General features: G+C 49.0%; 1 protein-coding gene across 1 annotated transcript in view; it reads left to right on the forward strand.

Moving 5' to 3' along the window:
- The window catches only part of GALNT18 (polypeptide N-acetylgalactosaminyltransferase 18), a 313674-nt gene that overhangs the window by 159661 nt on the left and 136347 nt on the right, over window positions 1–17666 (forward strand). The window contains exon 2 of the mRNA XM_032489016.1: window positions 4315–4507. Within this exon, the coding sequence (XP_032344907.1) occupies window positions 4315–4507 (193 nt within the window). The remainder of the gene's footprint in view (window positions 1–4314; window positions 4508–17666) is intronic.

Consider the following 17666-nt stretch of genomic DNA (forward strand, 5'->3'; position numbering starts at 1 on the left):
GGGTCTCCTCAGGCCCCGCTGGGGCTCCTTCTGCCCACAACACCTGGTTGCTCATGGCGAGTCAGGGAAGGCGGAGGAATGCCTCCCGCCCTGCCTGAGCGTTACACAGGTACCACTTGGGTCCTGCGTGCGGCTGTCTAGCGGAATAACCCTTCAGTGTTCCCTCTCAGCCTGCTTATCCCTAGGACTCAGACATGCACCAGGGCTAGGTGAGGGACTGGCCTCCGTGCTGTACTCAGAACCCTCCAAACGCTCTGGCGTGGCCGCTGGGCTGAGTTCACGGTGCCTTGCTCATCAGTGCCATGGACAAGCTCTCCCTTGGGGGTCCTCAGCCCCCTGAACACACACCTCTCTTTAGTACCTCTGCTCATTTGGTCAGGCGTGGCCCGAAGTGAACTCCAGCAGGAGCCACAGCCCGAGTCTGCGCCTGGGAGTGCCTTGTCCCTGGGTGAGAGACATCTGTGGGTCTGGTCCCTCACTAGATGTGTCCAGACACCCTTGGGCCCCTGCAGTGCAGTGGACCCAGCCCAGGCCCTTCCCTGAGGTCTCTTTGCCGTCACCCCAACTGTGTCAGACATGGTCCTCCTTAGCTGGCGACCGTGTAGATCTGCTTTCCTACTGGAGAGTGAGGGGAGTTGGGTTGAGGACTGGTTAAGGGGAGGCCACTTTCTGTGGACATGGAGCCACTTCCTGTGGGGCTGGATGGCAGCAGCATCTTCCCAAGCTGGGATATCAGGGCAGGGCCATTCATCTATCCCATCTGAACTCAAGAGGAGTCGGGGGAAGAGCACTATGGTGGGCTGGGGACTCCGAGTTCCTCCATGGCCCTCAGCATCAGACACTCGTTGAGCTAATTAATATTTATTACATGTCAGGCACTGGCCTAAGCTCCTCACATGGACCATCTCAAGTGGTCTGTGAAGAAGGTCCTATTATTATCCAGCCCACTTTCCAGATGAGGAAACTGAGGTGCAGATCAGCTAGACCAAACTGGACAATGGTAGAGCTGGATTCTGTGGATTCTGTTTCTATAGCCAGTGCTCTTAAGGAAATAGATTAGCAGAGGCAAAGCCTCCTTACCTAAGAGATGTCAAATGTAAGCTGTAGAGCAGGCGGTCAGCACAGTTTTTATTAAAGGGCCAGATGGCATATATTTTCCACTTTGCAAGCCATGTGGTCTCTGCCGCACCCACTCTGCCTTTGCAGCGCTAAAGCAGCTGTAGGTAATACATAAGCAAGTGGATGTGATGTGTGTTCCAGAAAAGCTTTCTTTACAAAATAGATGGTGGGCCAGATTTGGCCCTCAGACCACAGTTTGCCATTTGTGATGTAGAGGAAAGCTTCAATGTCCCTGACAAACTGGGTGACCTCATAATTAGTCATTTAACCTCTTCATCTTTGGTTTCCTCATGTCTAGTAACTAACCACTGTGGAGTACTTATTAACTAAATTTATTTTAAAATGATGCACCGAGCCCCTTGTAAGAGACATGTGTTGTGCTGGGAGCCAAAGATACAACAGGGGACAAGACAGATGTCATCCTACCCTCATGGAGTCCACACCCATGAGCATGACAGAGATAACCTTGGGTAAAGACATCAGTCAGCACCTTGCTTCGCTCCGGCAGAAATTCAACAAATACACCTCTTCTGGCCATCACGTCCCTGACTTATTATTCAGGATCCACTGCTTTTAAGTTTGTTCTCATTCATACCCATCCTGAGTAAAAAGGCAGGAGCATGTGGTGCAACCCAGGACTTTAATATGTTTTAATCCATTTTTATGCAACACCGGCCCAATTGTGAATCATAATTTTTTCATTAACTGATCTCATTTTACTTGGTAATATCCACTTAGGTATGTGAGGGCAGTAAAACTCCATTTCTGTTAAATATTATCTGATTCGGTTGGTTCACTGATTTAGATTTTTACTGCCCCCCATTCCAAGTGAATGAGTCATCCATCTTCTTAGCGATAACAAGGACCTTCAAGATCAGATGAGCCCTGTGTTTCCCTTCATACATGCCCAGCCAGGGGGGACAGGGGCAGCCTGAGTTCCGGGATGCAGCTCTGAGTAGCACCACGGTCCTAAAATCTCTTGCTTTGTCAGTAAAAATGCTCATGTCATTTGCAACCTACTCCTTGATGTGGCCTAATCTGTTTAATATATGAGTTTCCTTTCATATCTTTAAGGAAAAGGTAGTCGAGATGATAGACCTTGTTTGTCTTTGGAATTCACGTGGGTCCAGCCCTTGGCTCTGAAGACAGTGTTTCTTAGTGGTTAAGACCTCAGGCGACAGTCCCCTCCTGGGATTGAATCTCAGCTCCTTTCCTTCCTTCTAAGTGAACTGGGGCAAGTTTCTTACCCTCTCTGTGCTTCACTTTCATTATCTGTAGAAAGGAGACAGTAACAGTTCCCACCTTGTAGAGATGAGCTGGTGTGTGAAAAATGCTTACAGCAGAGCCTGACTCGTGGTGGGCACTCAGCAAGGGCTAGCTGCGATAGTTGTCCCGGGAGTCACACAGATCTCCAGTTTGGAGTGTGTCCCAAGGATATGCGTGTTCACCTGCCACCTGTGAGTCCCAGCTCCGTTTGCACATCTTTTGGCATCTCTCTAAGGTCCCTGGCATCGATGTGCTTGCTCTGCTCTCAGAATCATCGGCCCTCTGATTTGCAGGGAGCTACCACAGCCCCCTTCCGTCCATGACACCCTTTGTGTACCTCCAGTGATGGGGGCTTCCTTTCCCTGGAGCATCCATCCCTTCCATGATAGGAGGGTCCTGGGTGTTGGAAGGGTCCCCCTATTATTCCCAAGCCTCCTCCCCTCTCCCAGACCGGCTCTTCTGAACATCCCTCAGAAGGAGGTGGTAGGAAGAGCTGTGGTCCATAGCTCTGAGCTCCCCAACAGGAACCTTTGCCTATCTCCAGCCTGTACCTTTAAATTACCTGGCATAGGTGTGTCAGGCACCTACTGGCTACACACAGACAGCCAAGGGGACACTGGGAAGTGTCCCAAGCCTGTCTCTCCTGTTCCTAACCCACTTCTGCTTCCTCCTGGTCTCTGTCTCATTCCAGGCTCCTGGTTCCATCTCTTACTTATGTCACATTTATGAGTGTGGAAGGCACCGTCCAATGGGTTTAGAATCTCTCTCTAGTTTCTCTGATTTCTGACCTTGAGTGATTACCTGACGACCTGTACCTGGGAATGAATTCTATAGTCCTGACCCATCAGTCTATGTCCTGGCAAGATCTACCTGTTCCCCCATAAAAGATGGATTTAAATGATCCTCCAGGCTCCCCTTCCTATAGCAACCCTGATTACCATGTAGTGTGTGCTTACTCTGAGACATATGCTGGGCTCAGTGCTTTATACATGCTATTGGATGTAATCCTCGCAGATCTTGGGGGTGCTGGGTTCCAGGTATGACTATTCCCGCATTACAGGTGGGGAACTTGAGGCGTTGAGGAGTTGAGTGTTTGCTTGTGGTCACATAGCCAGTTAATGGTGGAGCAGGAGTTTATTTGAATCTGCATCTGTGTGAATCGAAGCCTCTGCTCTTATAGGCAATAATGCCCCTTCCATTTCCTTGGAAAGTTCCAGGAAAACCGAGAGACCTGGCATTAGGACTGCCCCCTACAAAGTCTACCAGGGGTCCAGTGAACAGTGGCCAGAGTGTGTGGGGGCCTGTGAGTGGTTTGGCCATCCCCTGTGCCAGTGATTCCCTATCCTGGGGATAGAGTCTGAAGCAACTGGCAGAAGTCTGGCTGGCAGTCCTTGTAGCCAGGTGAATACCATGTCGTGGGACCAGGCAACTCACCGCAGGGCCAGAGAGTGGAGAGGGAGGTGGGCTGGCAAGAATTGGGCAGAGCAGCAGATCTCCAGCTCGGGAACCTGGGTGTGGGGCAGGCTTGGGACTGGCAGGGAATAGGGGTGCAATCTGGGGAAAGAGAGGCAGAAGACCTACTCCAGGGCTGTGGCCAGCATTGCTGGAAGAAAGGCAGGCTGGGAAAGGAAGGGGTTCTGATTTAAAGTCATGGGTCATCAGGGTCACATCCATCAGCTTCCCAGCAGACCATGTTGGGGTATTTCCCTATCCTTTATGCTAGTGTTTGTTGGGTGGATGGATGGATGGATGGATGGATGGATTACTGAGTTTGGGGAAGCGTAAAGATTCCAGTTTCCCTTCCACCACCTGCAAAGCTAAGGCTGAGATTGTTTTACTCAAGGCAGTGGTGAGGAAGAGAAAGGGGTTGACATGGCATATGCAAGGGTGCACTCTGACCCACTGTCTCCTTATCCATTCTTTCTCCAGAAACTCCCGCCAAACCTGAGGAGGCAGAGGCTGAGCCCTTCACAGATTCCTCCCTGTTTGCACACTGGGGCCAGGAGCTCAGCCCCGAAGGCCGGCGTGTGGCCCTGAAGCAGTTCCAGTACTACGGCTACAACGCCTACCTCAGTGACCGCCTGCCCCTTGACCGGCCCCTACCTGACCTCAGACCCAGTGGGTGAGCAGAGTCAGTGGCCGGGCCCTTGTTGAGCTGCCCCTGGGGAGGTGGGGCCACCACAGTGCTGGGGACAGAGCCAGGACTGGGTGCCTAGACTCCTGGGTGCTCCTCCTGCTTCATCCGGGGTCTGCCCCCTCGGCCTGTGCTGGGCGGGTCCCTCTCCCCTGCCGCCTCCCTCAGCCTCAGTTTCTCCATCTGCTGAGCAGGGGAAAGCTTTCTTCCATTAGAAATTTTAGAGATTAATAACCTAATTTAATCCTTAAGGGCATTAGAATCATCTGGCATTCCTGTTAATAAGTCATTTTAACACAATTTGTTGCATTTTTATGAACAATTATTTTTTTCCTGTAAATTAGTTTTTTAAAGCACATCCATCTTCTGAGGCTAACAAGTCATTACACCCAACAAAGAAGTCTGTCTTGACTTCTCTCTTTGTTACAGAAGATGTTCCTTTAAGGTTTGGTAAGAATTTTTATTACTCCTAATTATTAAAAATGTGGGCACGTACCACAGCTGAGAAAATCTCATTAACTTTTGTGAGCTCCCCTCCACACACACACCTTCTTCTTCTGCCTTTCTCCTTATTTTAAAAATTTTCTTAAAGCTGCAAATACAGTAAGCTTTTATCTGGAGTTTTCAGGAAAGATCTTGCTGCTGGGTTTGGAGGCTCTGTTCTTTATGGAGGAGAGCTCAGTACAGTTTCATAGACATTTATTGAGTACCTGCTGTATGCTGTGTCATTAGGTCTGGTTTTTTCTGGCCCAGGGAAACCTGGAGTCCCCCAGCCTTTGCTGAGAGGCCCCACCACACACCAGTCCTGCCTGCTTCTGCGGGAGAGAAACGGAGAGTGGCAGGGTGCAGGGACTGAGTCCCCGGGGCCTTTCTCAGAAGGGCAGGCTCCCCAGTAAACAAGCTCTGGAGGAAGTACGTTTTCAGAGGCAGCCCAGCCGGGACTTCCCAAGTTTACTAAGAAACGGTCTCTGAAGAACTCCAGGTGGGCAGAATTTTGCGGTTTCCTGCCGAGCCCCTGGAGAGGAGCAGTCATTATCATGCAAAGACCTTGCGTCTGCACAGAGCTTTACAGCTTATAGAGCGCCCACTCCTCACCTGTGGGGCAAGGTGGCTCCCATCAACCCCTCTTTATAGCCCAAAAAGCAGAATCTCTGATAAAGGCGGAGCTGAGCCTTCTGCCTCTCCACTGGGGCTCCTGCAATGGCTTTACCAATGGTGATTTCTCTTTGCACGTGAACTTGGAAGGCCCTGTCCAGCTGTACTTCAGCTCCAGTGCCAGACACACACCCAAGATTGGAGAGCTGTTGATGGACCACTCAAAACAAGCATGTGTTTGGGTAAAACAGTGCGTCTCTTGGTCTGTTCATTTCCATGAAAACATTTCTGCCTTGTAACAAGGTCATTGCTTGCTTATCCCGTTTAACTCATTTTGGAAACATCTTTTTTAATATCTTTACTGTCATCCTATTTCAAATTACACCAGAAAACATTAATATAGCATAAACCTTGTTTTCAGAGAAACATTTGATACTTTATTTATATTAAGTCTTTGACATCTCACAGTAATCTTCTGGAGTAGGTATTTGTCTAGGAAACACACACTGTCTTCTGTTACTTTCCTACCCAGGGTGCTCCTGATACCAGATGTTTGGGTTTTTTTCCACCCTAACCAATTCTGTGACACCAGCTGTGTGTCCATACAATTCAATTCCATTTGGATACTATCTACCTGGAGTTAGTGTCAGGTCCCGTAAGTTAAGGACTCAGTCCTACAAGGCTGGCCCCACTTCAGATGCCAGTCACATGTCCCAGCTAGTCACCTGTATTTCTCATTGACTGGCTACTGATTGGGGTTCAGCCCCTCCTTGGGTTCAATAATTTGCTAGAATAACCCATAGAATTAGGGAAAATTTTACCAATTTATTATAAAGGATGAAGGATGAAGCAAATCATTAAGGATTATGCTAAGGGATACAGAAGAACTGGCAAATGAAAAGAGACATGGGGTGAGTCTGGAAGGGTCCCAAGCTCAGGAGCTTCTGTGCCTGTGGAGTTGGGGTGCCTCACCCTCCCAGTATGTGGGAGGCTCTCTGAACTCCGCATTTCAGGGATTTTGATGGAGTCATCATCATGTAGGCATCATCGATTGTTAATTCATTTTCCAGCCTCTCCCCTCTCTCTGGAGGAGGGGGCTGAAAGTTCCAAACTTCTAATCATAGCTTAGTCTTTCTGGTGACCAGCCCTCATTCAGGAGCCATCCAAGAATCACCTCATTAGCTCAAAAGATACTTCTATCACACAAGAAATGACAAGGGAGCTCTGGCGCAAGAAGTGGATCAAAGACTAAATATTATCAGGAACTGGGAGCACAGACCAACAGATGTATTTCTTACTATTTCACAGTATTGTTATTGGTCTCCATTTTACAGAAGGGGAAACTGAGGCACAGAGACATTATATAATCTGCCCAAGTGATAGAGCTTGGGATTTGAACCCACACAGTCTGGCAATAACCACCACTGTGTGTTACTGCCTTGAGGTGTCCTTTGTGTCACTCTACTGGGAATGGGGACCTGCTCTAACAGTGTATAGTACGGAGTTGATCAGCTTGTCTGGGTCAGGAGGGTCTCTCTGCAAGTGTTAGGCAAAATTGATTTAGGGAAACTCAAACCCATTATCAAGGCATAAAGTGATGCCTCAGCTACGCTAATGTTGGGATTTGGAGCGAGGAAGGTGGGGGTGGAGGGAGCATCTGGAGAGGAAGCCTTATGCTAAGGACAGTCTCTAGAAGAATCAGAAGAATCACACCAAGTGGACTTTGCTTCTGTCCCAGCCCCTGTGCCTTTCTGCCGGTTACCTCCTATTTGCCCCTGGGGACCTCTGGCCCTGGAGGCATCCTTGGATTCTGCCCTTTGCTCTTTATGTTCTTGACTTTGCTCTTCCAAGTTCTAACCCTGGCGTTATGCATGTTGGCTTCATTCCTGGACCAAAAAGTGGGTGTCTCAAATCCTGCCTCACCCTGCCTTCCATCATCTCTGGCTGGACCCTTATTTTGTCTCCTTTCTGTGGGGAATCTGACCCACCTTGTCCTCTATCTGAGAAAGGACCAAATTGTGATCAGTGTCTTATACACAGGATCAGAGGTAACCAGACGGAAGAAAGTCCATCAAGCTAGTTGCTGGGTTTCATTAGTTTATTCATTCAAGAAGCGTTTATTGAGCACCAAGTGTGTGCCAGGCACCCAGTTAAGCAAGGAGCTCCCACAGTAGTAGGATACAGAATGGAAGGTGGTGGGAAAGTAAAACAAGTGATCGGAAAACTTGCAGGCCATCTCCTGACTCCTTGGGGAGGAGTCATCCTTGCAGGTTTCTAGTAAGTCAGGGGCTGTACTTGTCCATGGAAGCCCTGTCCTCCTGGGGCCTCTGCTCAGGAAGGCTGGACCTGGGGAATGGTGTCTGTAAGGAGCCCCCCTTTACCAATTTTGACCACCCTCCCCTGAGAAAGGAAGGACACAGGAATCAGAAATGTGTCATTAGCCTCACCTGGGCTCTTCAGTTCATGCAGAGAGAGGACAAATTTCCTCTGGGTGCCAGGATACTTGGCTTTCGGGGAAATCAAAGTTCATTCATTCTCCCTGCATTGTTATAACAAGAGCAGAGCAGGGCTTTGGCTATCTGGGTGGGACCACCCAGAGGAGACAGGAAAGTAGTGGCCTCCTCTGGTGGGCCTCCTGGACCTCACCGTGTGGTTGCCTTTGCCTGATCTGGGCAGAGGTTTGCCCTCTTGCTTCTTGGGTTGGAAGACACCCAGGCCTGAGGATTGAAGGGAAGAAAAACTGTGTCTCAGCCTGGCTGAACTTTGCTCCATACCTCGTGTCCCCAGATGCAAGCTGCAGACATCCCCGTGGTTTTCTCTACGTCCCTCCTCTGGCCTCCCAGTGTCCCCTCTCCTTCTTGTCTGTAGGATCCAAATGTAACCTCCCAGAGGCAAAAAGAGAAAAAGAGAAAAACAAGTCTTGATTGGGATGTGATTGATTTTATATGTTTATATGTTATATGATTTTATGTTTTGTCAAAGCCCCATCAAACTATACACTTAAGATCTTGTGCATTTTACTGCATGTAAGTTAAACATCTATTTAAAAAAAAATAGGGTATGGAAAGAGAACAGGGAAGACTTCTGCCTGCAGAATGAAGAGGGAGAATGGAGGTAGCATCATTTGGGGGGGGGGGGGTCATTGAGAAGATGGATTGTGATTGTGCGGAAGGAGCATCATGGGGGGGGGGCGGTTAAAGCAAGCTCGCCAGCTCAGGCAGGAAGGTAAGGGTGGGCCTCCCACCCCAGCGATGGTGGTGGGGTCAGTAGCACATGCGTATGTACTCACCAGTTCCACAGCAGCAGGTGCCTGCCTCAGTGTTTTCTGCAGGCAGGGGCCAGGGGAAAGTGTAAGGGACGAGCACCTGATCTAGTGGGTATGAGTAGGAAAAGGGGGAGCTCCGGGTCCTGGCTGTAGGGCTGTCCTGTTGCCATGGTAACTCTATGGCCTACCTCCAAGGTAGCTCAGGGCAGAGCCTCTGGCAGGTGCTGCTTCCTGCCTTTTGCTGGCAGATCCTCAGAGGTTCCTGAGCTGTCAGTAATGGTGCCTTTCTCTCCAGCATCCCCTGAGGTCCACATCCCTCCAGGGGTTAGGGTGGCCTGGCTCTTGGGTTGCCTGGTGGGTTAGGGTGTGGGGCTGAGGCACAGGGGGCTGGTAAAGGGGATTAAGCTATTTTCTGTAGCCCCAGGTGGGAGCATCTGGGACAGATCCACACACACACCCACAAAGGAGCCCTGGGTCCTGAGCTGGAGAGATCCTGTGTGAACATCCACGTGGAAAGAAGCGGGATGGGATTATAGCAGAGAAAAAGTGCAGCCTGGAGCCAGGGCTCTGGGTCCACCCCGGGAGCAGGTTAGGGCCCATCCAGGGTGGCTGCCACCACTGTGAGTACGCTCACAGGTTTGTGTGTATGGATCGGAGGGCCGTCGGGTCTTCATGGCGCAGCCTCTAGACATCTGAGGTTTCTGAACTTCAGGGTCAACAGGGCTGGCTTCATGAGTGTGAATGGTAGGCAGAATAATGTCCTTCTGAGGGTATCCACGTCCTAATCCCTGGAACCTGTGAATATGGTATGTTACATGGCAAAGGAGAATTAGGTTGCAGATGGATTTAAGTTTGATAATCAGCTGAGTTTAAACAAGGAGATTATCCTGAGTTATCTGGGTGGGACAATGTAATCACAGGGCACTTAGAAGAGAGAGCCAGAGAGGTGGCAACGTGAGAAGGGCCCAACCAGCCAATGCTGGCTTTGAAGGTGGAAAAGAACCATGAAAGTGGGCAGCCTTTAGACACTGAAAAAGGAAAGAACGATAGCTCAGAGATTGTCAGCTAGAACCTCCAGAAAAGAATGCAGTTCTGCCGACCCTTTGATTTTAGCTCAATGAGACCTTCGTCAGACTTCTGGCTTCCAGAACTGTAGGATAACAAGTTTGTGTTGTTTGAAGCCACCAAGTTAGTAGGAATTTCTTACAATAGTAATATTAGTATCAGGACCCAGTACAGAGTCCCCTGTTCCATAGGAACCCAAGAAGGCAGAAAGTTGCTCTGTGCTTGGTTTCATGCTCCACTGGTGCTGTGTTCAAATTCTTACTAATTTTTGAACAGGGCCACCATATTTTCCTTTTGCACTGGGCCCTGTAACTTGTGTATCTGGTCCTGGGGGAGAAGAAGGGCAGCTTCAGTTGAGGACCTGGCACCATGATTGCTGGACCACGTGGGAGCTGCTACCTGGGGCTGAGGATTTATACCAGGAGCCTCTGCTTGCTGGCTTACTGTGTGCCCAGTGCTGTGCAAACCACTTCATGTCTATTTTCTCCTTTAACTTGATCCTCAAGTCTCTCTGGGGTACTTATTATTATCTCCATTTTATATAGGGGAATATTGAATATTTGTAAGGTTAAGAAACTTGTTCAAGTTCCTGCAGGGGTCATGTAGCAGAGCCAGGGTTTTCTCCTGGCTCTGTGTCTCTAGGGCACTACTCAGCACCCTTGCCTCACCTTGTCCAGGGGAGCTTTTCTGATCTGGGATCTCAGCTCCATGGAGATGACCTCAAGCTCTTTGAAAGTTGGGACTTCCATGAGGACAACCTCCAGACAAAGGGGTAAAATCAATGGCCTGCGTAATGCTTCTGCTTTTGCATCAAAAATGCTAACTACACAAACACAGGGGGAAATACTTTTTAACTAGAGCAATCTTGGAAAATACTTTGGTTCCTGGTTACTTAAACACATTATGGGCCAATAGCAATGTTCTTTTTTTTTTTTTTACATTTTTTATTGATTTATAATCATTTTACAATGTTGTGTCAAATTCCAGTGTAGAGCACAATTTTTCAGTTATACATGAACATACATATATTCATTGTCACATTTTTTTCTCTGTGAGCTACCATAAGATCTTGTGTATATTTCCCTGTGCTATACAGTATAATCTTGTTTATCTATTCTACAATTTTGAAATCCCAGTCTATCTCTTCCCACCCCGTGCCCCCTTAGCAACCACAAGTTTATATTCTATGTCTGTGAATCTATTTCTGTTTTGTATTTATGCTTTTTTTTTTTTTTTTTTAGATTCCACATATGAGCGATCTCGTATGGTATTTTTCTTTCTCTTTCTGGCTTACTTCACTTAGAATGACATTCTCCAGGAGCATCCATGTTGCTGCAAATGGCGTTATGTTGTCGGTTTTTATGGCTGAGTAGTATTCCATTGTATAAATATACCACATCTTCTTTATCCAGTCATTTGTTGATGGACATTTAGGCTGTTTCCATGTCTTGGCTATTGTAAATAGTGCTGCAGGTGTCATCCTGAAGTAGGGTTCCTTCTGGATATATCCAGTAGCAATGTTCTTAAAGTTAATGTAATCATGAGCTGTATTAATATCTTTAAACAGGAGAGATGAGAGTTCTGTTCTCTGCTGTTCAAATCACAACTGCAGATTTGGGTTTTATGGGATGTAGAGAAAGCGTGATATGTTTAGAGGAGGACAGCTCTGAAGAAAAACTGGGTAATGTGACAAACAGATGAAGTCACTGCTAGATTATTTAAAATCTGATTCCCTGGGTCCCAAGGTTGGGACTCTCATTTATAAGCTGGTTGACCTCCAGCAAGTCACCTCGCCTCTCTGTGCATTGGTTCTCCTATCTGTAAATTCGCGATGGTGATACAAAGATTAAATGTGTAATATATTGAGAGCTCTTCAAACTTGCCAGAAACATAGTAACTGCTATTGAACTTGTTGCTACTTTTTATCTGGGTCTCTAATTTGTAGAAAAGATGGCTTGGAGGGACACGGTCATGACTTTAATGACCAAAAGGACCACGAGGCAGACAAGTTGCCACACAGGACAGGCCGTCCACCCTGGCACTCAATCAGAGGAGGGCCAGGCAGGCACTGCGGGGCAGATCAGCCAGAGTGATTTCTCCCCAGCCCCAGAGTCTGGGGCATCAGAAGCCTGGAGCCAGGCTCTGCTTTAGGGCAGGGACGCCCCGTCCTCCTTTTTCTGAGCCGTAGGGCCTGCCTTCATCTACCCCGAGCTCCTCAGCAGTCCTTGCCCCAGGCCTGGCCTGCTCACCAACAAACCCACCACCAGGAGACGCTCCGTCCCTTATGTGACATTTCCACCAGCGCCAGCTGAGTGTTGTTCCCTGGGTGGCTGTCCATGTCCTTCCAGGGATCCCATTTCCCCTGGATTTTTAATAAGATGTTTTAGGAACAGATGGCCACTCTGCTTCCTATGGGCTGTTTACATGTAAATGGTTCGTTTCCCTCTCGTTCTCCTTGCAACGTTGACGTTGGGCCGAGCAGCTCTTTTCTCTGAATCAGTAGAGTCCCCAGAAAGGATGTTTATAGAACTTTTGCCTCTGATAAAAGCTGGACATTTTGATGATCACGTCAACTTAGAGTTTTACCTGTAGTGATTGGTATGTCCGATTCTGTTCCTGGATCAGGCTGGCCCGTTTCTCTTACCTTACTGACTGTTAAAACTCCCCGTTCTCAGATGTCCATTGTCTCCTCCCTGGAACCAGATGTGGCGCCCTGCCGCGTCCTTGAAGCCCCTGGCCACACTGAGTATCCCCACTGCCTCCACCGCCCCTCTGGCTTACTGGATGATCTGGCTTGTTGCTGCAGTCGGGCGGGCAGTGAATGCTCAATTCCGTGATTCCTGGCCTGTCAGGCCGCCGTGGAATGCCCACCCACAGAGCTTTCACAGGCCTGTGCCCGTTCCACTGTGCACTATTCAGGCATTTACTCCTGTGTTCACTTAGCCAGGCCAGCCAGTGCTTTCTGAGTTTGTACTCTGTGCTGGACACTGTGTGAGGCATGAGGGGTACCTGGTGAGTAAAGCAGAGGTGGTCTTGACCTCACACAGCTTATAGTCTAGTGGAGACACTGACATCTATTAAATAATCATGTAAAAACACATTGCAGTAGCATATATGTGGCATGAAAGACAAGCGAAGAGGGCCGTGAGAGTCTAACGGGGGAACCACTGCCGGTGACTTTCTCCGGCTGGAACTCAGTGCTGTTTCAGAAGGCCCTCAGCTCCCGTCTTCAGGAGAGTTGAAGGAAAGGAGAGGGCAGCACCGAAAGCCCTGTCCCAGGCCCTGGGCTCAGAGAGGAGGCTGCCTGCTCCCACCTCTGGCTTCTGAAGGCTCAGGGGTTCAGGGCGGTGACCAGCTGCATTGCTCCAAGGCAGACGGTGTAGCCAGGTGAGGAAATGCAATAATGAGCATAATAGCACAGGGCTTTGCTCGGCAGTAATTAAAGTGCTGCAGGACAGGGACGGGCCAGCTCTTCCTTAATGAGGAAGGCTGCAGGATAACTGGCGCTGAGCAATTTGGAGAAATCACAGTGGGGCCCCAGCCTGCTTAAGAGCAAGAGATTAATAAACTAAAATCACTGTCTCTATGGTGACCAGAAATTTGCGGAAACTTCTCACATTCTATTTCCAGCTCTCTTTTTCTCTCACCAAAGAGGAGCGGGGGAAGGGAAAGGCGAGCCTTTCCCCAAACCTGCTTCCTGTTTAGAACTGGAGTAAAGCCATTAGGGTAACAAATTGGTGTAGAATTCATTCATTCTTGTATTTAGTGGAAGAAATATTTCTTGAGTTTCTCCCATGAGGTAGGTACTGCACTGAGGGTGCAGCGGGACATGGACAGAGTGCCTGTCCTCATGGAGCTTATGTTTGATTGGGGGAAGCAGGCAAACATGGAAACAAAGGGTATGATTTCATATCAGTGCTGAGATGCAGAGTAACACGGGGTCGGACGACAGCATCGTGCCCTGGCCACTGTTCTAGAAGGAGTGGTCAGGGAAGGGCTCTGTGAGGGGGAGAGGTCTGCTCAGAAGCTTATGATGGCATGCCACCCTGAGCCGTGCAAAGGCCCGGTGGGGCCAAGGGAACAGTGCCGTGGCTGGAGAGGAGGCTGTGGAGAGAAGGAGCTCATAAAACTGCAGTGAAGGGAAGAAGGAGATGAGGAGGTGGACGGAGAGAGGGACTTAATGAAGGAGACAGACTGACTCCTTAAACTCATCAAACCCTTTCCAAAAATTTGTTGTTGTTGTGAATTGTGTTGTCAAAACAGCACAGAAAAGATTGGTGGTTAACAGTCAAATAATTCTTCTGGCTAGTGCTTATTTAGGGCTACCAAGACCAGCAGCCGGCCTTTCCTTAGGCTTGGAAACTGACAGAAGTACTAACACACAGCCTACTTGCTAACTGCATTTAAAAGTGCTACTATATGTGGTCAAACTGCTGGCACATGACCTTTAATTTTCTCTTATGAAGGTGTAATGAACAGCTTCTAATAAGGCCACTGTATCAGTACAAGTTCACTGTCTGCCCCACTAGCTCCACCAGCCATGAAGACTGTGACCTTACATCTGTTCCCACTTCTCCAGAGGCTCCCTCTGAATTCTCAGAGCCTCACCATCCGGAGCTGCCCGTGGTTCCCGAGTGCTTCCCAGAGTTAGGAGTTAACTGCCTTCTCCTCCCCTTTTCCCTTTTTAATTCTCAACATAACCACCCCATCTCCCCTTCCAAGGAGACCAAGTTGAATTTCTCCCAGTAATGGCCACGGCCGTCCTGATGACTTGAGCTGCCGTGTCCGGGAGCTGCCATGTCCGGGAGCTGCTGTGTCTGGGACGGTCTTTCTCCAAGCAGAGTGGAAATGTTACATTTGTTTTACAAGCTAAACTCTGCTGATCACTATTTTCACACGAAAGACCCTTTGGAACAAGGTTTTTATATGACAACCCTCTTGAACAGAACAGGACACCTAGTATAGAGCATCACATTCGTGTGTGTTCATCGTCTCCCTCTGCTATAATGACCCTCCCTGAGAGCAAGAACTTTATTTTGCTACTGTGCTGGCTCCCAAACTTAAATCAGGATCTGGCACGTAGTAGGTTTTTGGAATTAAACAAAACTAACAGGTTTATTTGTTTTATCCACGCGTACCTTGGACATATTGCGGGTTCAGTTTCAGACCCCTGCAACAAAGTGAATATTGCAATAAAGCAAGTCACACAAATATTTTGGTTTTCCAGGGCATTTAAAGTTATGTTTCCACTATACTGTAGTCTATTAAGTGTGCAATAGCATTATGTCTAAAAAAAATACCACTTAATTTTAAAACACTTTATTGCTGAAAAGTGCTAACCATCATATGGCAACACAGAGGTGCCAAAGACCTTCAATTTGTAGAAAATGCAGTATCTGCCAAGTGCAATAAAGCACAGTGCAGTAAAACGAGGCATGCCTGTATGCAGCCTACATTTTACACGTGTGCTGCTGATGTCAGCGTGCTCTTTTCATTTAAACCTCCTCCTCCTGAAGGAGTCAAGTCCTCTCCCACCAGCTGGTCCTTCCTCTTCTGCCCTCCCTCCCCTGGATTCATGGCCCCAATTTCTCATATTCAGTCTCCAGCAGCTTGCAGTTTCTTTGCAGTGTAATTAAGTGATCCCTCCAGGCCAAGTGTCCTGACCTCCTTAAATCCTTCCTTCCTCCTCTTCTTTCCTGGGAGCTGCTCAGATCCCCGCCCCGGTAATAGCCATGGTGCTTTTTCTCTACACGGCTTGGCACCTAACCTGAACGTGGGTCTGGGTGAGCAGACAGGTGAAGGGCAGGCAGGGTAAGACGAGGAGGGAGAGTTTTTAGGGAAAGTGCATTGGGGGCAGGGAACGAAGTCACCCAGGTGCTGACTCAGCTGTGCCCCAACTTGCTGTATAATCCGGACAAGCCCCTCCCCCCTCTCCAGGTCTTGTCCTAGAGGAAGGGAGGCAGAAAAAATGGTCACTTAGGGATCTACTCTATGCAGTTCAGGGTCCTCTATCTTATATGTGGCGAATGGAAGACATCTCACTAAAGAAATAGTTTGCAAACTTTTTCTTCCTCCCAGCCAGTGCCTGGTCACCACCAAATGCTGCAAGACACATCCACTTACCACCATCATCCTCTCATCCCTGCTCAGTGACAATAGTGGTCTGCCCAGGAGCTCGCAGTTTCAACACTGAGAGTCCCAAGCACATCGGCATGGTTGGTCATCTTATGATTAGACCACAAGGACCTGAAGGGAAGGACAGATCTTGCCCACAACTGTATACAGTCTACCTGGCCCTGTTCCTGGCAAACAAGAGGCATTTAGCCAGCATCTATTAAATACATTGATATGACCCTTTCAAAGCGCCCAACACACACATACCGACAAACACAGTCACGGATCCTGTCTTCATCCCAACCTCGAAGCAGAACTTATGTGGCTGAGGGGAGAGGGCAAAAGAGGGAAGAAGAATTTCACATCAGATGAGATGTCCTCAAACCTCCCGGTCACACCTGCCATCATCACTGCCAGACACTGAACTCAGAACAGAAGCCTGCCTGTCGTGAGGCGGCCCCAGGCCTTCTGAAGGAAGACGTGTCCAAGAGCTGCTATGGAAGAGGACTGTTGCAAACCCAAGTGCAACGCTCCTGCTCCAGAGTCTGGCCACTTCACCCAGCACCAGCCCCCGCCGCAGGGCTTTGCCTGTCATATTCACAGGCTGAGATGTTCTCCCCAGCACCTGTGTCTGCCAGGGTCTGGCCAGCACCCCCTCTGCTCCCCAAGCCTGCCATCCCCACCGGCTCTGGCGTCTGCCTCTGTACTCCCCCTTCTCCGCTCGCCTCTCCAGAGAAGGGCCAGGGGATGTGAGGATCGGAGGAGCCATGCATGTGTAACTGGCCCTTCCCTATTTCTGCTTCTTGAGAAAGCTTGACTGTGCCAGACCTATCCCTTACTCATTTTGAGAAGAGGCACATTCTCCTGTAAAATTAAGCCATAAAAGTTCCCTTTTTACTTTTATTCTTGTTCAAAGTTGAGCCATTTTCCACTAGAGATAAAAACAAGGCATTTCTGAGAGGGGAGTACTACGGTTGTCTAATAAGCCGGGATTGATGGTCATGATAAAGTCGACTTCATCGATCTCCGCACAACGAAGGCGGTGCAGGGACGGGAGCAGCCATGCAGGGAGCCTCCCAGCAGAGCTCCCCAGACTGTTTTGAGCTGTTTATGAGGCGAGTTTATATCAAGAACTTTAGTGCTGCCTTTACCTGCGAGAAGCAGGGAAGCAGTGGCAGACTGAGGGAGGCCGACCCAGGCGCCCGGCCACCGGGTACCACCCAGGGCAGACACCTCCACACTGAACGGGCGGACTCCCCGTCCCATGCATCTGGTGAGACACCGGTGCTGGGACAACTCAGAGACCTGACCGGGGAAGGGCAAAATGGGAGTCACCGCAGGCCAACTCTGATGAGAGATGGGGCAGATGTAGGGTGTCTACTGGGATGACGGGGGCCGATAGGATAAAACACTACTGCGCACGTAAAACCTAAAATCTTCCTCCTGTTCCATTTCTCCCGTTGAGTTAACGTTCCCCAGAATCTCAACCATCTGCAGCTGCTTAAGTTCAGTTCCTTCCTCCTTGAGAGCACACACGTAACCCAGGAACAAAGACCCACTGCGTTTTCTGGGCAGTGCTTGCAGGGGAAGAAATGGACAAACTGGCAT

This window comes from Camelus ferus, chromosome 10 (genome assembly GCF_009834535.1).
Source record: "Camelus ferus isolate YT-003-E chromosome 10, BCGSAC_Cfer_1.0, whole genome shotgun sequence".
Lineage (NCBI taxonomy): Eukaryota > Metazoa > Chordata > Mammalia > Artiodactyla > Camelidae > Camelus > Camelus ferus.